General features: G+C 42.7%; 1 protein-coding gene across 7 annotated transcripts in view; it reads left to right on the forward strand.

Moving 5' to 3' along the window:
• The window catches only part of SUCO (SUN domain containing ossification factor), a 45,621-nt gene that overhangs the window by 14,387 nt on the left and 8,994 nt on the right, over nucleotides 1–22,240 (forward strand). For 2 of the 7 annotated variants that reach the window (XM_060276537.2, XM_088673603.1), the window contains 14 exons: nucleotides 1,572–1,716; nucleotides 3,433–3,544; nucleotides 5,145–5,269; nucleotides 6,787–6,854; nucleotides 7,939–8,046; nucleotides 8,436–8,541; nucleotides 12,488–12,508; nucleotides 12,720–12,775; nucleotides 13,146–13,237; nucleotides 14,785–14,850; nucleotides 16,181–16,255; nucleotides 18,729–18,813; nucleotides 19,369–20,493; nucleotides 21,454–21,541. In XM_060276537.2, coding sequence (XP_060132520.2) covers nucleotides 1,572–1,716; nucleotides 3,433–3,544; nucleotides 5,145–5,269; nucleotides 6,787–6,854; nucleotides 7,939–8,046; nucleotides 8,436–8,541; nucleotides 12,488–12,508; nucleotides 12,720–12,775; nucleotides 13,146–13,237; nucleotides 14,785–14,850; nucleotides 16,181–16,255; nucleotides 18,729–18,813; nucleotides 19,369–20,493; nucleotides 21,454–21,541 — 2,272 coding nt within the window. Of the gene's footprint in view, nucleotides 1–1,571; nucleotides 1,717–3,432; nucleotides 3,545–5,144; nucleotides 5,270–6,786; nucleotides 6,855–7,938; nucleotides 8,047–8,435; nucleotides 8,542–12,487; nucleotides 12,509–12,719; nucleotides 12,776–13,145; nucleotides 13,238–14,781; nucleotides 14,851–16,180; nucleotides 16,256–18,728; nucleotides 18,814–19,368; nucleotides 20,494–21,453; nucleotides 21,542–22,240 lie in introns of all 7 variants that reach the window. The other 5 variants (XM_060276536.2, XM_060276540.2, XM_060276539.2 and 2 more) reach the window with 3 other exon arrangements.

Below are 22,240 nucleotides of genomic sequence, written 5' to 3' on the forward strand. Positions count from 1 at the left end.
CCACTGCCGTCTTTTTTCTAAAGTTCAAATCGTCCTTCAAGTTCATAATAATCCAGATCTTCCCCTTACAGTCACATAGATGTTTTCCACTTTCACGATTGTTTCCCAGCTGCTGATATAAATATCAAACAAAGTCTCACAGATGTTCTTTCTCCTGTGTGAGTTAATCAGTCCAGCCTCCCCATAAATCTTCTTAATGGAGCTCCTGTTGCGTTGAAGCAATTCGAAGTAGCGCCATCTTAAAAAGCTCAAATCACTTTCGCTTTTCTCTCATAGCCATGAAGATTTACGATCATTATAGAATTTACAGCTTTTCCAGGCAGGAGACTCAAACATCAAACCATAGACTCTTGGTAAATTAATGGATCTCCTTGCCCTATAGCTGAACTTAGCTTCAGGTCGCTGCTCCAATTTAAAGTGCGTCACAGCTCATAAATCCTCCGAACGCATTCAGAACTCCTTCCGTCCGACTAGGGGGGGGCTTTTCTCATCGGCAACTCCACATCTTTAAAAAAATATGCTCAGTAACAACAGTTATAAGGTTCAACTCACACAGTCTTTTGCTTCTCTTTCACTCCAAACAAGCCAGGACATCGCGTCCGGGAAGGTACGAGGCAACAATATGAAGAAAAAAAATAAAATAAAAACTCACTCCCCTTATCGCTCCGTCCCCATCAATCCTTCTTCCAGATGCAGTACAATCTTTGACTCCTCTCACTCGGCAGCATAAATTTCTCAGCAGTAAACAGCGCTTCTTTCCCTCCTTCTGAAGTATGTCCATAGATTTAAGCCTAATTATCTTCTTTAACCATGGAAATCCCCGCCATGCAGATTAGCGTCCGGGAGTCCTGGCCCTTGTAAGTGCTCAGCCCAAGCTCCCCCCACTCCAAAAACAGTCGGAGTGGGTCTGGGGGCATCGCGGGCCAGCGGCCCCTCTCCGTAACCCCCGGGGAGGGTAGGGGGTTGCCATTTACTCCCCTAGCAACCGCCAAATTCCTTACAAAGGTCAGAGAGATGGAAAACAGGTCCGCCATTCCTGCAGGCGGAAACCGGAACCCTTGGTGGTGTTTCCTTTGATGGCAGGGGGTTGGACTGGATGGCCCTTGTGGTCTCTTCCAACTCTATGTATGATTCTATGAAAGTTAGTAACTCAGAACAGCTTTTTATTGCCTGACCTTGCAGGTTTGATTTTCTTTTTCTGCTCCTTCAATAAGGTTAATGAGGGGCAGTCTTACTGTACTTGAAATACTTTTGACCACATGTCACTTTACAGAAGAAGCTGAAAAAGAAGCAAAAGTATTTTCCAGTGCCTCAGTTATGCTGTTTTTACCAACATCCTTGGCTAAGCAGGTTTCCTCTGGCTTGCTTTGCCTGTCTGTGTTGGAGGACAGACTTTTTTCACAGTTGAGACCATATGTTGAATATTGCTGCTCTTCACTAAAACACTAATTTTATCAAGTTCAATAGCAACGGACTAGTACTCTATGAGAATTCTGTGCTGTCTATATTCTATGGAATTGATATGTAAAAATATTTCAAGTTAGGTGTTTCTGATGTTGCTGTATTTTCAGCCTTGTAGGTCAACATATAGAAAATATATCTTCACATGGAAAGGGAAAGATAACTAAATCAGAATTCGAACCCAAAGTTCCTGCAGCGGAGCAAAAGACCACTCCAAAATCTGCGCTGAATGCTTCGGGTAACATAAGAGGGGAGGTAGGTGATAATAACCCCAAACACCCTGTAGGGATACGAATGGTTCAAGTAAATGTGTATCTCTCACAGTAAATGTCAAAGAACATTTCGCTCCCTTTGTGGTATGACATTTCTCAGCTTTATCCTTTCTGCAGTATTGGTTCTCGGTGCTTACTGTACTTTAAATGGACAGGTACTTAATGTGCTGCTTCTGTTATAGGTTCCTTTCAACTACTAGCAGATGATGCTCATATTTCAAATGTGGAAAATGCCAAGCACTACTATTTTAAGGGACCCAGGTGGCGCTGTGGGTTAAACCACAGAGTCTAGGGCTTGCTGATCAGAAGGTCGGTGGTTCGAATCCCTGCAACGGGGTGAGCTCCTGTTGCTCAGTCCCAGCTCCTGCCCACCTAGCAGTTCGAAAGCACATCAAAGTGCAAGTAGATAAATAGGGACCGCTCCAGCGGGAAGGTAAACAGCGTTTCCATGCGCTGCTCTGGTTCGCCAGAAGCAGCTTTGTCATGCTGGCCACATGACCCGGAAGCTGTCTACGGACAAACGCTGGCTCCCTCGGCCTATAGAGCGAGATGATCACCGCAACCCCAGAGTCGGACACGACTGGACCTGATGGTCAGGGGCCCCTTTACCTTTACTATTGGTTTTATTTCAACATTACTCTCCTGCTTTCCTGTGAAAGCGCATTCAAATATAAAGATGAATAGTAATGTTAAAACTTCCAGAACATTCAAAAGGCACTAAACTTGAAGTGCTTGTTGGAATCAGCTGGTTCGTTCCATCTTCACCCCTAGCTTGGAACTGGAGGGCAGACTGTTTCCAGGAAGAGCTACAGTTGCATGGACAGATTCTTGTGTGACTGTTCCGGTCAACAGACACGTCTGGAACTTGGCTTCACTGCTCTACCTCGGACAGTCATTGAGCTGCAAAGTGGTGGCAAAACTGAAACTAACCACAAGATAGGATAGCATACCATTTTAAAAAAATGACCTAAATGAAACATTTGTAAAGGGTTGGTCCTTAACAACTGTAGTTTCCCAGCATTTTGGAACTTGAGTGAACATAGAAAACCATTGTTAAATCAACATATTTCTTCTCAGTTGAAGATGAACAATGCTGGCCTTACAGAAATTCACTCTGAAACATTGAGAGTTCATGGCTTATCCTTTTTATGATTTTAAAGGAAAAACAGAAAAAACAGATAAGTCAATGGCAAAACTCCACTCCTTTCTTACTGTAAATATGTAGTAGCTTTCACCAAAGTGGTGCTTTCCAAATGTTTTAGATTACAGCTCCCATAAACTCTGACCTTCTCAGCTGGGTCTGATGGGATTTGCAATCCAGAACATCTAGAAGGCAACAGACTGGGGAAGGCGATACTAGATTCTCTGTTTTGGTATCTACAACCTTGTAAGTGATTGGGTTATTCCCTTCATGATAGTCTGAGTACTGCTGAGTCTCACAAGTATAGTAGGACACACATTTCATTCCTTTCTCTAACCAGCACATTTTCCACATCACATTCCCCTCAAACACAGGCTATGTTTTGCAAAATAATAATAAGAAAAATTGTAAAAGCAATAGAATGGTCAGCTTACCATTGAGCCTGCTGGTCATAGCTTGCCTTTTAATGTTTGGTTCTTGAAGCCTTACACTGTTTTGATTGCTCGCCTTATTGCCTGTCTTCTTCTTGTTTTTCGTTAATATCTGAAAACCTTGCAGAGAAAAGTAGGAGAAATTGACCCAACTTCTGTAATAAGCCCAAAGGATCCAGGAGATATTCCCACTTTTGACGAATGGAAAAAGCAGGTTATGGAAGTGGAAAAAGAAAAGAGTGAGTTCAGTGTTGTTTTTTTTGGGGGGGGGGGTTGTTGGGTTGTTCTTGAAAACTTTGAACAGAATTCTCCCTTAAAAATCAAGTATTTAGCACTGACCCTTTTTTTCCCTTGATTCATATACAGTGGTACCTCAGGTTAAGAACTTAATTCGTTCTGGAGGTCCGTTCTTAACCTGAAACTGTTCTTAACCTGAGGTCCCACTTTAGCTAATGAGGCCTCCCGCAGCCGCCACTGTGCGATTTCTGTTCTCATCCTGAAGCAAAGTTCTTAACCCGAGGTACCACTGTATAGACCACGACTTTATGTTCTTTAACTAAGGCAGTAGGTTTATTCTTTGTGTGAGCCCATCTGTCGTGATCTAGAGGGATTCTGCCAGGCTTTGATGATCCTGTGTTAATGCATTTGGTTTTTTTAGTCAAATTTATAAGAGAAAGTATAACAGAGAATATATGGAGTACACATGAAACCTAAACTTATATACTGCTTTAACAACATAAGGCATACAATTTGCCATATTTATGAAATTTACAGAGTACTCTTTTGTTTAGTTAGAAGTAAGAACCATTGTGTGTAATGAGAGCTTGCTTCCTGGCAACTGTGCATAGGATTAAAATCTATGGAATAGACAGGAATTACTTTTCTTTCTTGCTGTGGATTGTCTTCATACTACACATTTTGAGTGATTAAAATATTTTTTGCATTCCAAGAGATTCCTAATACTTAGACAGATTTAGCTCCAGAGATAAAAGTGGCCTTATCAGAGTTTGGTCTTATCCCAGATTTATGACCTTTGGGATGCCAGGGGAAGGAGAAGAAGAAAGTCCAGCCACATCTTAATGATTTTTTTTTCTGTACCTCCACTTGTGTAAGAAAAGATTACTTTTACATTTGGGGAGAGAAGGGATGCACGGCTGCGCTTGTCAGCCAAGAGACCAGTAGCTTTGGGCTCCTCATCCTTAAATCTTTCTAGCACAGTAGGTTATTAAATTAATCTGTAGCTTACTCCTTCCAATCCATTTCCCCATTGTGATGTATATTTTCTAAATTGTAAGCCTGAGGGTAGGGCACTGTGTTGTTTACAATGGAATATAATTGCTCTAGGAGCAGGTTTTTTTTGGCTAAAGAGCATTATTTGGCTAAAGAGATTATTTGTGAAATGCAAGTACAGTGGTGCCTCGCTAGACTAATTTAATTCGTTCCATGGGTCTTTTCTTATAACGAAAAATTCGTCTAGCGAATCCCATAGGAATGCATTGAATTTTTTTTTTTTTTGCCCATAGGAACGCATTAATTGAATTTCAATGCATTCCTATGGGAAACCGCGATTCGCTAGACAAATTTTTCATAAAACGAATTCGTCTAGCGAGGCAACCTCCGCTAGAAAAAAAACTTTCGTTAAGCGGAAATTTAGTTAAGCAGGGCATTCGTTAAGCGAGGCACCACTGTATTCTAAATCTGAGCAATTACAAATACTACTGTTAACAATGTAAGTATTGAATACTGCTGCCTTGTATATAAATTGCTTTAGCTTAGAAGCTTGGAAGTAATGGCATAGTGATCTTACTTATTCGGTGGTATGCTTCCTTTCGTACGCAGGTCAGTCAATGCACCCATCCTCCAATGGAGGTCAGCATCTCTCAAAAAAGGTCCAGAAAAATAGGAATAATTATGCTTCAGTAGAGTGTGGTGCCAAAATACTGGCAGCTAACCCAGAAGCAAAGGTAAGTATACCACCTCAAAGGGCATGTTGGTGGACATGGCAATACTATTGAAGATTCTGTCAGTTAAATATAACAGATTCATTGGTTTCTTGTGACACTGTTTCAAAGCTGGAGCCTTCTTGGCTCCCTTCTCCCCAGAGAATACACTGAGAGGATTCCCACTGCTGCTGGCTGGGATGGAAAACTTTCTGCCAGTCAGCTGCCCCTGGAGAGGGAAAGAGCTGAAGAGACAACTGGCAGTGTTGGCACCAACGAGAAGTGGCCATGCCAGCCCATGAAGGCGATGTTCCAGATGCTTTGGACTACAATTCCCGCCAGCTGCAGGCACTATGGCCAAGGTTTAGGGACGCTGGGAGTTGTAGTCCAGAACATCTGGAGGGCTACAGGTTGGAGAAGGATGAGCTAGAACAACTCTATTCCATAAATTTATGCTAGAATAAACTCATTTATCTTTAAGGTACCATAGCACTTCATCTCAAGAAAGAAAGAAAGATGCCAGCATTTTATGGCAGCCTAGATGGCATGGGGCTCTTCAAAAGTCCCACCCCAAATGGCCCCACCAATGAATTGGTACTGGGGAAGTAAAGTTCAGTAGGAGACTAAGGTTATTATGATAGTATTGATGAACTGAAGTTTTAGCCCTAATTTTTACATAACTTAAGCAGCACTCATTAAGTGCTCTAGAATCTTGTCAGGCTGGGTAATGAATAATAATAATAATAATAATAATAATAATAATAATAATAATAATAATTTGCATACCACCCTATACCTGCAGGTCTCAGGGCGGTTCACAAGACAAAATCACAATATAAAACCACAAAATACATATTCAATACAAAACCAAAAACAACCTAGTACCCCCCCAATACATTTTAAAAGGGCATGGGATGTCAGTTAACCCAGCCTTAGAGATCTGGCTGTGAGTCAGTGGATGAGATGTTTCTTAAACTTAGCTCTCCACAAATTAATGCCTCCACTGTTTATTGATCATCTTGGTCTTCATATTGGAGCATAAATTTATTACTGCTTTGTCTTGTTCAAAATGTGCCTGAGTATTTCTGTTAACACTTCTTTAGAAAGCCAACACATGTTTCTCCAGGATTAGCAGAGTAACACAGTATTACGAACATAAGAAGATGCCTTCTCTGTTGAATCAGGCCTTGGTCCCATCTGTCTTGCTGGCTGTGGCTCTCTAAGGTTTCAGACAAGTCTTTCCAGGCCTTACCTGGAGATACTGTATTTCAAATCTGGGACCTTCTGCACACGAAAGGTGGTCTCCTGCCATTGAGCTGTGTCCCCTCCAAATTGCTGTGTTGCAGTTAAATACTTTCAAACAACGTGACCTGTCTTCCGGGTTGTTGTCAGTGTTTTAACTGATAAGGGACACACAAATAATACTGTAAATTAAACCAAAGACATGTTGAGATTTCTAAAAGTACTAGCAGTAAAAAAAGGGGCAGGATTATTTTAAGTGTTATTAACACTTAATGAAGTGTTATTTTCCTTCTTTATAGAGTACATCAGCAATACTAATGGAGAATATGGATCTCTACATGCTGAATCCATGCAGTACTAAAATCTGGTAAGTGAAGTATAGATACGTAAGTGAAATAAATATCTGTTATGCCACTGAATTGTCTACAGTTTTTGGCAGGCCTTGGTAGGCAAGCATTGTATGCTACTAGCCTCTTGTGAAATGTGATTGCACCATGATATTGCAGCAATTTATAAAGCATTTTCAAAGAAGATGCTGGTTTCATCAGAGGGAATGGCGTTATACATAAGAAATAATTATTAAATATATAAAATGGCTTTGACTTTTAAATATATCAGTTGCACAGCTTCGTGATTTTTCTTTCTAGTTTTTCCCCCATATGCAAGTAAATGATTTTGTTAAGGTCCAAATATTACACAGCAATCACGTTTTCATTACAAAATCCAAAATGTAGGGAAAACATGGAGTTTGGCCAGTGTAGCACCTATTTTAATTCCTAAGAATGTTTCTTATAAAAGTTTTTCAAGAACTTTTAAGACGCAGTCTTGTAGCATCTTGAAAACTTATACCCCCTGCCCAAAAAGGTTTAGTCTTTAATACTTTGTTTTTTATTCAGGATTCATAATAAAACCTGACCGTCTGCATGTAAAATCCTATCTTCAGAATGGTTCAAAAACTTATAATTTGACTAACTTCCAGCTGCTTCTGACTGGAAATTGAGCCCTCGCTCCATTCTTTTATGACTAAAATCCTAGCAATGCTAAGTACCACTGAATTCCATGTGGCACCTGAGTAAGCATGCAGAGGCGTGGGCTGTAAAGCACATTGAACATTGGCTTATGGAAGGCTTGTCTGCCCGCTGTAATGCACCTTTGGTTTTCTAAAGATCAACTAAATTCTTACACAGAATTATTAACCATTTCACAACTTGGTCTTCAAATTAACTGTGCTAGGAATTCATCAAAGAAATGGAAGGAAATCTGCAGCTCTGCCCTGCATAAAGTCTACCTAAGCCCCCTGTCTGTGCCTCACTCAGCACTTGCCTGAGCAGGAAGGGACTTTTACGGATTGCTGGTGCTATCTGTATGTGAAAATGCACAGGAAGGGCATTTTGAAGCATGTTTCCATCCATACCTAGTCAATTCAGCTGGACTTTCTCCCCACCTGCCAGGTTTGTCGTTGAACTGTGTGAACCAATTCAAGTGAAGCAGCTGGACATTGCCAACCATGAGTTATTCTCATCTACTCCCAAGGATTTTCTGGTGTCTATCAGCGACAGGTATGTCTCAGGATATGTGAATGTAAGGTTTCTTTCTTTCACCGCAATGGCTGCTTAATTTTTATTATCTGGGATGGGCACATCATTACCAGTCGTTGGGACACCTATTTGATTTGTCAGTCTGTCATGCCAGCCGGGGGGTGGGCAAATTGATGAACAGAATAAGGTCTTGGTAGACCACAGCTTTAAAATTGCCAGCTTTTAAAGCCAAAATTACTGAGGTTACCACTGAAATCTTTTATTCTGTCCATCGTAACCTTGTACCTGCAATAGAGTGTTTGTGATGCCATTGCAATAACAGCGATTTTTGTGTATTATAAGGGAGGTTCTGAATTCGTTGGTTTCTGAGAGGTTACTGTGTGTTCATTCTGGTGTGTGTTATGTTCTAGGTATCCAACAAATAAGTGGGTCAAGCTAGGCACTTTCCATGCCAGAGATGAGAGAAATGTCCAGAGCTTCCCTTTGGATGAACAGATGTATGCCAAATATGTCAAGGTAAGTTTTTGACGTTACTCACTTGCCACTTCACATACCTACCAAAGTGTATGGCGATGTATACACCGCTCGATTGCAAGAAACCCTCAAAGTGCCTGTGCATTCCTGCACTGCAGTGGCCTTCGTTGTCCCTTCCAGCCCTACAGTTCTGTGATTCCATGCCTGCAGTGCCATAGGAGGATCCAACCAAGTCTGTATGAGTCACAAGTGTATGTGAATACTTATCAGGACCTAATCTTAGACAACTGCAAGTTGGGACAGTCATGACAGGTACCTAAAGCTGGAGGACCTCCTTCCATTCCTCCCTTGGCCTGGGCTGTTGGCAAAGAGAGAACGCCCCCGGCTGCTGCCTGTTTCTCTACACTTTCACATTTGCAGCTCCCCCCCCCTTTTTGTCTTCCAACTGCAGGTGAAAACAGGCAAGGAATACTGCTAGGGCATCAGCCCCAGACAGCATGTTGTGCCCCATCCCCAAAGATGTTTGCCTACAAGTTAGCCACCCCTGTTTCAAGATAGAATATGCTCTTCACTAACTCTCATTATTGTGTCCAGTCCAAATCCATTTTTAAAAAGTAGAAATAAATAGAGAATGAAATAGAACTGCTGGGCAACTTAAATGCTGGGTGCTTGTCCTTTTAAAAGTGACTACAACCCCAGGAGCTTTGCACCCCCCCCCCATAAAATATTTAACGGGGCTGGGTCTCCAAAGTAGATTGGCATTGCCATTCAAATGGGGTACATGGCTGCATCATGTGCTCAAGTATGCAGGGCGGGACTTACCTGGGCCCCCCGATATTTGATTCAAGCTTGTGCCCCTGACTACAACTGAACTGACAAACACCTTTGCTTGTTTCAAGTACAAGAGTTTAACTAAGCCAGGAAAAAAACAGCCCTAGAGATTATCTCCTGGATGCTTTAGGTCAGGCATGTCCAGCTTCAAGGAGGCTGTGATCCAGTATCAAAAACTGGCAGTGATCTACACACTCTTCCATTGTCATTCTTCAACTTAAACATACAAGGTGAGTCTTGTGTCCTCTGTATCCACGGGGCCTCTTTTAAAGGACTCACCCTGTATTATATTTGGCTGCGGAAACCCAGCCAGATGCGTGGGCTATAAATAATAAATTACTATTATGATGCTAAAAATAACATATTATTCCCCCTCCCCCGCCTCCTCCCAGGGTCCCTGGCGCACGTGGGAAGCCTACACACCCCAAAATGTCCAATTCCTCCTTTACCGGACAACAAGCTCTGTGGGGCGGGAGGCTTACTTTTGAGTAAACGCTGCTACGCTGGAGCTGGAATAGTGGGGAAAGTTCAGCGTCCACACAGAACTAGGAGGGAGGGGCGGGGGAGGGGCACCATTGTCTCTCTCCATGCGCTGCCCTTCCTGCGGCTCCCTCCACAGTGCTGCAACCCATGTGCCACACTGCCCCCGCCTCCCTGCTTGCGGCTTGCAGGGGGTGGAGCTGGACGCCTCGCGCCTTTCCGGGGCTGGCCAGCTGGTTGGGCGTTGGGTAAAGTCAGCGGTCGGAGTGGCGTGCTTGAGGTGGCGCCAGAACCAGCCAGAGTACTTGCTGTGGCGGCGAGCAAGCCTGGTTAAGCGGAGCCTTGATCTGTGGAGTCGCTCCGGCCATGGCCAAGCGCGTGCTTAGAGCCCCCGGGGGCCATGGGAGAGGACGGAGGCGACAAGGCAATCGACCAAAATCCATCCTGTGATTGACTGGTTTATAGCGATTGACAGGTTGGACATGTCTGCTGTAGGCCATCAGGTTATCTGACCATTTATACATTTAGGGCAAATTGTTGTTTGCAGGACGCTTCCTTGCAATGGGCTGCCTCCTCTATGCCAGGGCCAGCTGCTCCAATGCAGTTTGAGACACTGGCCTGAGGAGTTTCCCTCATCACAGGGGATGTTTTGCAGCATCCTCTGTAGAACCTCGGCTGACAGTCCTAGTTCTCCCTAGTCATCAGTATTCAGCTCCTGCTGCCCCCCATCTGTGAAGTGGGGGTCATTTGTGTGGAACCACTGTATGCCAAAAAGGGGCATGTGATGTGGAACCCAGAGAGTTGTAGGGCAAATAGTTGTGGAGGGGGAAAGTGTTGTGTGTGTTAAATAAAGGCACTAAATGGGGGAGAGGGGAGGTTCCATCCATGAAGAAGAAGAAGAGTTGAGCTTGGATGCAGCTTCAGTACCTGTTGGGGTTCGTGGGAAGAATGTGAGCAGTCTGCTTCTCATGCACCGGGTGGAACCCCAGCTCATGCCACTCTCCTTTCAAAATCTTCAACTTCCTTTTTTTACTAAGAGAAAATGAAGAGGGTTACCAAAGGTGAATGGAAACATGTGGAAGGGGGAAAAACATGGCTTTAAAAATCAGGTGAAAAATAAAATATTGTGAAAGTGGCTGCTGGTTTTCCAGGTACATACTCCTGCAGGGAATATTGTTAGCCATTCGCAACCAGAGATTTTGTACGTGAGAAGATGGCATGGAGACCAAATTTATTATTAATAAGAATAATGATTCATTATTTGTACCTCGCCCATCTGACTGGGTTGCCCCAGCCACTTTGGGCGGTTTCCAGCATATATAAAAACACAGTAAAACATTAAACCTTAAAAAGCTTCCCTATACAGGGCTGCCTTCAGATGTCTTGTAAAAGTTGTGTAATTCTTCATCTCCTTGACATCTGATGGGAGGGCGTTCCACAGGGCAGGTGCCACTACCGAAAAGGCCCTCTGCCTGGTTCCCTGTAACCTCACTTCTTGCAGGGAGGGAACTGCCAGAAGGGCCTCGGCGCTGGACCTCAGTGTCTGGGCTGAACAATGGGGGTGGAGACGCTCCTTCAGGGATACTGGGCTGAGGCCGTTTAGGGCTTTATAGGTCAGCCCCAACACTTTGAATTGTGCTCGGAAACATACCAATGTTTCCAATGAAGATCCTTCAGGACCAGTGCTATGTGATCTTGGCAGCCACTCTCAGTCATCAAAACATCAGATAAGGAGAATTAAAATACAGATTATAGGAACATAAACAAAATCTTTGGATTTGCATGCAAACAGGAGTTTAACAATTCCTGAACATGAACAGCCAGCCTTTTAGAAAGTAAATATAATACCCTTAGTAAAAATATACACAAAGGAATGATACATAAAACTGCAAAGCTTCTTCGTTCATATTCATAATTTCTACCTTAATGAGGCTGACTCTTAATTATGTATTGTACATAATGTGATTTATGTTTGATTTTCTAAGCCAGAGCTATGCAAACTGTGTCACAACACATTAGTGTGTCGGCTGCAGTGTGCGAATGCTCCCTGTGCTCCTCCTGGGGCTGGAAAGGGGTTAGTTTAACTTCCGGTTTGCTAGTAAAACTGAATTAATGTGTCACGAAATAATGCATGGCAAGTTTGGAAAGCTCTGTTCTAACCTATTATCTTAAAATAGGGAAGCCATTATATTTTGGCAGATCAGTAACTGATATTTGCAAGAGGCAACCTTAGTTAGTTTTTTTTTTAAGCTGTCTTCCAAAAACTACCTGTAGGTTTAATTCTTCTGCTGTAGTGCAGTTAGATGAAATCCAAAAGAAACAGATTTAGGAAGTAGAAACTAATTTTATATTATACAGTTAACAAATGAAAACATCTAATAGCAGTGTTTTTTTCCTTGGTATACAGTCGGTACTGTAATTTTTATGCATGTCAAGGTTTTGATCATATAACAAGGAGCTGCAATTTTACTCTGCATGTTATTGTAGACATTAATGTGCATCTTCCCTTCCCTTGCAAATGCATCCTTTGTAGCTATTATTTGGGGGGGAGGCAAAGAGGGAAGGAAGGGTAACAGACAGTGGTCATGTTCCATAATTCTTTAAGTCGCTAATATTGTTGCCTGTGGCCTGCATACTGTCTATTGACACTTCTTTCCCCCCTTTTCTCTTGCTTCAGATGTTCATCAAGTACTTAAAGGTTAGCAACATCTTCGTAACGTTGGGTGCCTAGAACATGGGTGTATTCTGTGGCTCAGCACACTAATGCATGGCAAGAATTAGAGTCGGGCAAGATCTTTTCTGCTACCGCATGGCTAATATAAACATTCTTTTTCTGTTTTGTTATGAAAACTGTTACTTGGTCCATCTGCAGGCCATTCATTATTAAATACTTTTTTTTAATTCTTTAGGTGGAGTTGGTATCACATTTTGGATCAGAACACTTTTGTCCTTTAAGCCTTATAAGGTAATAGTTGATGAAATTGAGCAGATGCTTCTAGTCTCCTGTCACCGTGAAACATATTTTTCTGGCGCTACCCCCCACCCCACTCCCCAAATAACTAACAACCCCAGCCACTCAGTTTCAAAAACGTTTGCAAAAGCCATTTATATAGAAAGACTTGATAACACTCACTGTAACAGATATCTTGAGAACTTAGTGGCTTTATCTATAAAGTTGTTGTGTACAAAGAGGAAATGTGTGAAGTCTTGAAACAGTGAGAACTTTCATCTGCTATGCACCTCAGTTTTACACAGGATGCCACGTAGAAAAACTCCCTCTGAGGAGATGAAAACTGCCTCTTGCTTCTATTTTAATAAAATACTTTTTTTTACAGGGTGTTTGGAACTAGCATGGTAGAAGAATATGAAGAAATAGCTGATTCACAGTACCAGTCTGAAAGACAAGAGCTTTTTGATGAAGACTATGGTAAGGAAGTAGCCTGGTCACAATTTAAGGTTAGATTGATTTTTTTTTTGCTAATCATTTCTAAATAATAAGCGAACCCAGAATGCTGGGCAGGCAAGGTGGCTAAAAGAAGTCCTGAGGCCACTAAGCTGGGCAGGGGAGGAAGCCTGACAAAGACCAACCATGGTGAAGGGTTAGAAATGGTGAGGTGAGCTTTTTGTATATTGCAATTACCCATGAGATCATTGTGATATTGGTCTAAAACTCTAGCTGTGAAAACTCGAGGTGGGGGGTTAATTGAAGCAAATTTCAAGCATACCTTTGCAAACTGCAGGTAAAACTCTGAAAATTAGAATATAATCGGAAAGTGCATTTATTTCAGTAATGCAACTTATTATTTTTTCTTTTAATTTTTACAAATGCTTTCTTTTGGAAATTCCACAGTAATAAAACAAATAGTTACAATAATACAAAAATAAACAAAAAACCCCATCGCTTTTACTTTTCATTAAATACATGCCATTTATAATTGACCTGCCTAATGACAAATAATTACAATTACAACAAATAAAGGCTTGACATATCTTGCTTTGCATGCCATGCATCTATCTCATATATTGGGTTTCGCCTTTTAAGTTGCATTACTGAAATAGATGCACTTTTCGACGATATTCTAATTTTCCGAGTTTCACCTGTATAAGGGCTCGAAAGTGCATTTCCTAAACCTGGTGAAATTTCAGTAAGAGAAGTGGTTGAATAAGACTGCAGTCAGAGAACGGGATTTAGTGCCTTACAAAAAAAAATTCTGCTGATTTCTTGCAAGATCAGCAGAAATGGAATTAATTATGCAGAATAAATGGTGCAAATTGCATAGATTCTGTCAGATTCACCTTCCCTAGGCTCACAATTCCTGATATATATTTTTAGTATCCTTCCATGAGCCATGGGCTTTCCCTTCAAAGGTCTATATCCAGGAACATTTTTCAAAGGGGCCCAAAGTCAAAGGGACCCAAACAGTGGCAGAGCAGCAAGATTGTAAATACCGTTGCTAGATTTGTTAAAGTGCTTCAGTTTTACTGAATATTAATAAAACTGTATCAAAATTAAAAAGAAGGCTCTTACGCCTTGCAAGTTACTGGTAGCCTCATGTTTGCATTCATTGTTCATAGCATTGTAAGGCAAGAGATTTATTTTCACAGTCAACTGGGCAGAATACTGCTTGCATGTTTTTCCTTCTGCCCTCACAAGTAAGATGACTGGAGACTTGAAAATTTGGCTAGGAGGCTGGAATCTATTTTGACAGAACTATGCCTCCTTGTGTCTATAACCTTGTCTCCATAAGTTTCATCACCACAACTCTATAATGGCAAAAGCCATACCTAGGGACAATTTTGCAGCTTTCGACCTGGATTTGACATGAAGAGGTTAATATTTTGTCCTGGGAGTATTTTAATAAAAAGATGACATACAGAAATTTTAGCACCACCTATTCTAGTCACTTTATGAAGTGCTCTAGAGATAAAAAGGTGTGTGATTTGCATATAAGTGTTTTCTTCTCTTGTAAGCAGATTATCCTTTGGACTACAATGCAGGAGAAGAGAAATCTTCAAAAAATCTTCTTGGCTCTGCCACAAGTGAGTAATTACAGGGATGTGTTTTTGAGGGGGAGCTAAGATCCTCTACACATTCTTAGAATCCATGTAGGAAAGAGTCCAGAAATTTACCTTGAAATGCATAAAGGGCAGAGACATTGAGAGGCAGTTGCCAGGTGGATGGAAAAGTTGGAAACTGCTCTAACAGAAGCAGCATTGCTTGTAAAGATTTCCACGATTTCCAGTTGCACAATATGTAGTTGTGTAGTGGTTAGTCTTAGGCTGGGGAGACCTGGATCTACTTCCCCACTTGTTCCTTGGAGCTAATTGGATCACCTAAGGCTGAGAGCTGAACTTGCGTGATCATCTGTTTGGGCAGATGGAAGAATCCCTTCCTCTTTATCCTCCCCTCAGATACTAACAATGTAGCAAGTGGCTAAGACCAGTCAAGCAACTTGGTTCAGGTTTTGGTTTGGCTTGACTCTCTGGATCTCAGTGCAGCAATAGTTTGCTGCTGTCTACACAGCTATTAAGAACACTCTGAAAATGCTTGGAAAAAACCGTTTTAAAGCTCACAGTGGAAAATTTCATTCCGATTTCAGCTCTAAAGCGCCATCTGGTGTCACAGTGTTATAATGCATTTATAATATTTTATTTTTACTAGTACAGTAACCTTGGGTTACAAACACTTCAAGGTTACAAACGCTTCAGTTTTACAAACTCCGCTAATCCAGAAATAGTACATCAGGTTAAGAACTTTGCTTCAGGATGAGAACAGAAATCGTGCTCTGGCGGCGCGGCGGCAGCGGGAGGCCCCATTAGCTAAAGTGGTGCTTCAAGTTAAGAACAGTTTCAGGTTAAGAACGGACCTCCGGAACGAATTAAGTTCTTAACCAGAGGTACCACTGTATAGCTGAGTCCGAAGATAACTACTTTCTCAGTTCTGAGAAACACAGGCAAATGGTTTGTTTGAAGAGTGACCTTGCTTGACATGGGCTGCTAAATGCCAATACATGGACTCCCCCTAGCACTTTTCTCTGCAGGTGGGAATGCTGCTCAGCCATCTCGGGGTGTGGGTGTGTGTGTGCTTGGGTGAACTGAGCCTTGGCCACACTTGGGACTCAGCACTACGTTAGGGGTGTGCAGTTTTGCTATGTGTGCATAATCTGCTGCCCAGAAACTGCACCAGCATGTGGGAAGGAGCAGCTTCGAAAAGACTGGTTTTCTGCAGGCTTTCTTGTGATTTTTAAAAAAATTCCTTCAGTAGCACCTTAAAGACCAACTAAGTTTTTATTTTGGTATGAGCTTTCGTGTGCATGCACACTTCTTCAGATTTTTAAAATTTGTCTATTCGATCCTTTTAATTTTTTAGATGCCATTTTGAATATGGTGAACATTGCTGCTAATATGCTTGGAGCAAAAACTGAAGAAGACTCAACTGACCAAGGTATATTATCGCAACTTGTTGAAGTGAAGTAACCTTTTTAAATAGATGTGGGGTGGTTGTTTTTGGCTCAAGTTGGGTTTTGTTTCCACCTCTCCATAATGAAGACTTCTCCCCAGTTCTCTAACCCAGTGCTCCCCAACCTTTTTATCGCCGTGGACCAGTCAACGTTTGGTAATTTTACTGCGGCCCGCTGAGGGGGGGGGGACGTTGATTGTTTATATTTTATTCAGATTGTTTTGATTTAATAATTTTAATTTAATTATATTTAATGTTCCTTGGGCGGCCCGGTACCAATTGATCCACGGACCGGTACCGGTCCATGGCCCGGGGGTTGATGACCACTGCTCTAACCCACAGGTAGATGAACCAGTAGCTGTGCTAAGCCGTTCTAGCTCTCGATTGCAGTAGCCTTCCCAGAGATCCATGCAACAAAGATATTATCCTTGGGGAAAGGGTTGCGATTCTTCTTCTTCTTCTGCACTGTGTCCTCCTGTGGCAAATTCAGCATTTTATTGGTTGATCTACTTCCCCGCAGCCTCAGGGAGCCTGGTCTGTGGCTGCTTAAACGGACTCTTTCCTAGGTGCTGCCTGGCTTTCTGTTGCAGCCAGGGCCTCTAACATGTCTGTCCTTAGAAATATTGGACGTGATCCTGGGGAGTGGACATAGGCTTATAGTCCCATCGTACCAACATCTCATTTACAGGATCTGAGTTCTTCACAGAATCTCTGGATGCCATTTCAATGGAAACCTAAGACAAAAAAGAAGAGAGGGATGTCTATCTCCCAAGTCCAGCTACAAGCATTTCACCCAGACATGAGCTGCTAATTGAAATAGCCACTGCCTGAGCCAGTGGCAATCGAGCCTGATCCCAGAAATGCCCCCCCCCCCCAAAAAACCCCCTGAAATGTGTGAGCAATCCTACGTCACCTCATCAGATGAGATGTCACTCTTGCATGGCTTCTCTGACCCATGTTAGTGTCCTGCTGATGAGAACTTCTGCCATTAGTGGGCGACCCATTTGCCAGTTGCAGATGCAGAGGAGCTTCTTATGCTTCAGTTTCACGGGTAGCCCCTTTCAGGACTACATGTTCCCATTTTGTTTGTAATTTTCATGGTTTGTTGTAGCGCACCTGTGTCTCCATGGGTGCCGGAGTACCCTAACCTGGATGACATAATAATAGCAGCAGCAACAACAACAATTTAATATTTATATGCTGCCCATCTTGAGTGGGTTGCCTCAGCCCCTCTGGGTGGCTTCCAACACATATAAAAACATAATAAGATGTCAAACATTAAAAACTTCCTGATACAGGGCTGCCTTCAGATGTCTTCTAAAACCTCTGCCTGGTTCCCTAAAACCTCACTTCTTGCAGTGAAGGAACCGCCAGAAGACCCTCAGAGCTGGACCTCACTGTCCGGGCTGATACTAGAGAAATGCCTAACTACATCTGTATGGATGGAGACGTCTAAGGCAAGCCGCTTTCCCCAATCCTCCCCATTGTTCTTCAGTCTCTACATGGGATCTGAACACTGCTCTGAATGCTCTCTCAAAACGCCATTTCTCAGCCATGGCTCTGTATACTCTTAAGAGTTACCTGCTAAAAACACCCTTCTACATGGAAATGCAGTTTTCTCAGAGCTTGAGAAATGTGCTCTTTCCATAGGTTTAAGGTCCATAGGTTCCATAGGTTTAAGGTCATCTTTAGGCTGGGGCCATTTGTTCCCGGGCTAGCTGTCTAGTTCAGTATTGCCTGGTCAAACCAACAGTGGCTGTCTGAGTTTGCAGGGAAGAGAGCCAGTGTGGTGCAGTGGTTAAGAGCAGTAGACTTGTAATCTGGGGAACCAGGTTCGTGTCTCCGCTCCTCCACATGCAGCTGCTGGGTGATCTTGGGCTAGTCACACTTCTCTGAAGTCTCTTAGCCTCACTCACCTCACAGAGTGTTTGTTGTGGGGGAGGAGGGGAAAGGAGATTGTTAGCCGCTTTGAGACTCCTTCGGGTAGTGATAAAGCGGGATATCAAATCCAAACTCCTCTTCTTCTTTCAATCCCAGACCTGCCTGAAGATGTTGGGATTGAGCCCCTGACCATTAGATGATAAAAGCATGCGCTGCACCTCTGCACTATGACCTTGCTCACAAGGGAGTGTTTGACCTAGCAGCCAGCGACAACCTATGGGGCAGTAGAGACTAGACTTCAGGACTGGAACAGTATACTGTAAACACACTGCTTAGGAAGTGTATTTCAAGGCCCTCCTTCCCTGTCATTGTTCTTCTTCTATGGTTCTTATTATAGTTAGGAGTGAGGTAGAGGAGGATGGCTGTCCCTTTGCATTTAACTTTCAACCAACAGCCCTGCCTGGTTACAGAAGAGGATTTTTTTTTAAAAAGGCTATTTGTTTTTGTTTTTATTCTCTGTGTTTAACAGTCTTATCTGGAATGTGATATCTTATAAATCTGCATGTCTCTTTGATAGGAAACAAAAGTGTCTCTGAAAATACAACTGCCAGTTCCTGGCCAGAACCTAAACTGCCGGAGCCCACTACCATTCCCTCCTTAGAGTAAGTGATTTGTTTGTGTGTGGGACTTGTAAGCTACCCAGAGTCTTTTTTAGCAGATTGCAAATAATATAAATACAATCAAAAGTACCATTAAGATTAGAGCCCCCATGCTTTCCCATGTCTGTCCTCACCCACATCCATGACTCTTGGCTTGACCATCCTTCCCTGGGTTGTATTCCAAACATGACGTCAGCCCTTAGTCAGCCTTTCCTGGGCCCCTGCAATCCAGCTCTACCTTGGAATAGTTTATATCTTCATCTAGTGCCTTGTATGGAGGGGGATGTCCATTCTCTCTCACTCTCGACCCATTTCCCAGAACAGTTGCAATCAAATTTAAAATATATTTGGTCCAAAAATAACTTCCTGACCCTCAGTGATCCTGTAGTATACAAGACCTTGATATGAAACTCTGGCCATATGTGGAATTGCATATGGCAGGGCAGATCTCTGAAGCCAGACTCTGTTAGGAGAATGGCAGTAACTTTCGAGTTGGCAGAGGTTTTAGGGATCTGCTAAACTGCATCTTGATGTGTACTTCTAAACTTTTGTTTATAGGCTTGTTACTTCAGAGATCCTACAATTGGATAAAGAGCTGTTAGTCTTAGATGCAACAAGAGAGAGCCCGATTGTTCAGTTAGTCCATGAATATGAAGAGGAAGCAATTCAGTCCACAGTGACCTTACTGCCCAGTGATGAGCAAGAAGAAGACATACCATGGTTTGAGTCTGAAACACAAATCTATTGCTATGAACTATTGACAGTCTGTTGCATTTCCAGTTTCTCAGAGTATCTGTACAAGTGGTGTTCAGTGGTGGAGACACTTCACCGTTACTGTAGCAAAAGTGACACCAGTTGGGGAAAATACTACTCGGCTGCTACTTGGCAGGCCCAGCTGGTTCCAACCAAATCGTTGCCAGTTTTGGTGCATGAACATCCTTCAGAGAAATTGGACACCTTAATTGCAGAGCCATCTGAAATGGTTGTCGGGGTCTTAAGTAGCATCTTGAATGGGGCTGTGATCAATCAGACAGAAGGCACTTTTGAACTGGAGCCCAGTCACCCACAAACTGTGTCTCAGTCCGTTCTCTTGGATGCTACAACAGGTGCTGAGTCCCTGTCTACAGTTGAGGCATCCTCGGAACCTCCAAAACTTGAAGCCGTATCTGAAACCCCAGAGGCCCCTTCACAAGAGGAAAGTCCTTCTTCAGAAGATGGACTTGTTGGGTCTGCTGCAGAGAATCCATCTGCAACCAGCATTGGAATTGAATTCAGTGACATGAACACAGATGAAAAAACCTCAACTGAAATTATTTCAAAACCGACAGAGACTATTCCACAGTCTGAATGTACAGTAGCCACAGAAAGCTATGAGGGCGAAGCAAAAATTAGTTCTTCAGACGCGGAAAAGCAAGTGGTGTCTCTTGTGGAAACATCATCTTTAGAAATTAAGGACGATGAGCAGACAGCTGAGGAAGCATTTCTTGCTATTCCTGTTCCACGGACGGCTACAGATTTTTATGCCGAATTGCAGAATTCCACAGACTTGGGTTATGGAAATGGGAATCTTGTTCACGGATCAAATCAAAAAGAGTCTGTGTTTATGAGGCTCAATAACCGCATTAAAGCCCTGGAAGTGAATATGTCTCTCAGCAGCCGCTACTTGGAAGAACTGAGTCAAAGGTAGGTCTAGCTTTCCATAGCCTTGTATTTTCACTTCTGAGATGTTTTAAAAGTTGATGAAGAAAATTGGTGGGACTAAACTAAACTACTTGCACCCTGAGTATGAGCTAAGCAGCTCCAAAAGTTCTTAAAGGAGATACTGGATCACTCACATTCCTAGGGAGGTGGTTCTCTAAGCTTCTTTTTAGGGGTGCTGTTTCCTTACTAAGCCAGTTGAGGAACTTTCTGTTAGCTAAAGTATGTTCAGTGGTTTAAGAGTGATACACATCAAGTGTGCTTAGGAGAACATGAAGGCCAGGAAGCGCAGCCTTACTGCACTGGGCAAGATTTCTTCTGCGTGTCCCAAACTTCAAATTTTGCTTCAAGGTGCAAAGGGTCCTTGTGCACATTTAGAAAAATGATTTAAGCTAGATACTTGCTTGCGAAAGTAGCCTTTTCAAGTTGTATTGAGAAAGCTGGATATATCAGTGTAAGTTTCAGGGTGCAGCAGTAGCATAAGCAACTACCATACTTCTCCGTCTATTTTGGTGGACTGAAATTTCAGAAAATGGGGGGAGATGGCAAAAAGTTGTAGAACTTCTTTTGGGGAGGATTTCCGAGGGTTGTTGAGCTTCTTTTGGGGGGGGATGCCAAAAATCACTCACCTGCACACATCGCAAAATCCGTCTCCCACCTGTCCCCTTGCCGGCTGAAGCTGCCAATCGCCTGCCCAGTTGCCACAGCGTTGGCCAATCACCACCACCCATTGACACAGCAACCAATAACACGCACAATAGCTGTTGACAGTCGCGGCAGCAGCCAATCAAATGTCCACCCTATGCACTACCCAGCAATAAGACGACCCCCTCTTTTTAGCATGAATTTTAAGGGGGGAAACCTAGTCTTATACATGGAAAAGTACTAATTCAAAAGGTTTACTTGTGGGTGCTGTCTTAAGATTCTGTTTAACTCACTTTGTAGATATCGCAAACAAATGGAAGAAATGCAGAAGGCTTTTAATAAAACTATAATAAAACTTCAGAATACTTCACACATAGCCGAACAGCAGGTATGTTTACTGTGTGCAGCCTTGTTTCTCTTGTAATAGCGCAAAAAAGGGCCTAACCATGAAATAAAAGCGAAATAAAATAATATTTATTATTATTAAATTGTGCAGAGCAGACCCAGGTTTCACTTTATTTGCCTCTTAAGTACTCGCAGGTCTCATTTTTCCTGGAAATAGTCCATTAGTTGAATGTTTGCATAGTGAATTGACGATTTCCATTGATTCCTATGGGAAATTTTCTAAACCACAGAAGTTTGACTCCAAAATGATGAAAAAGCCAAGGACAACCCTCTGGGGCTTTACTAAAATACAGATCACTACAGCTTCTCAACCAAACTGCAAAAGGCAAACAAGGAAGTGAAAAAAATGTTCTCTTGTTTTGACTCTGCAGTGTGCATACCGTGTTTCCCCCTTTTTAAGACGTAGTCAGAAAGTAAGACATGGCAGGGTTTTTTTTAGAAGTAGGAGAAATAAGACGTACCCTGAAAGTAAGCCATGGTGCCGCCATTGTCCCCATCGCCAGCAAAGCAGCTACCGGTAGAGGCGTGGGGGGGGGGAGACGCCTCTTGCCGGAGTTCTGCCCCGCCTGCTCCTGACTCGCGGGGAGAACAAAAGGGAGAGGCGCGAAAAAAAAGACGCCACTTCCTGTTCCTGCCGGGAGCAGCAAACCAGCGAGAGGCCCGGGAGAAAAAGGCGCCTCTT

Source organism: Zootoca vivipara, chromosome 7 (genome assembly GCF_965207765.1).
Source record: "Zootoca vivipara chromosome 7, rZooViv2.hap1.1, whole genome shotgun sequence".
NCBI classification, from domain to species: Eukaryota; Metazoa; Chordata; class Lepidosauria; order Squamata; family Lacertidae; genus Zootoca; species Zootoca vivipara.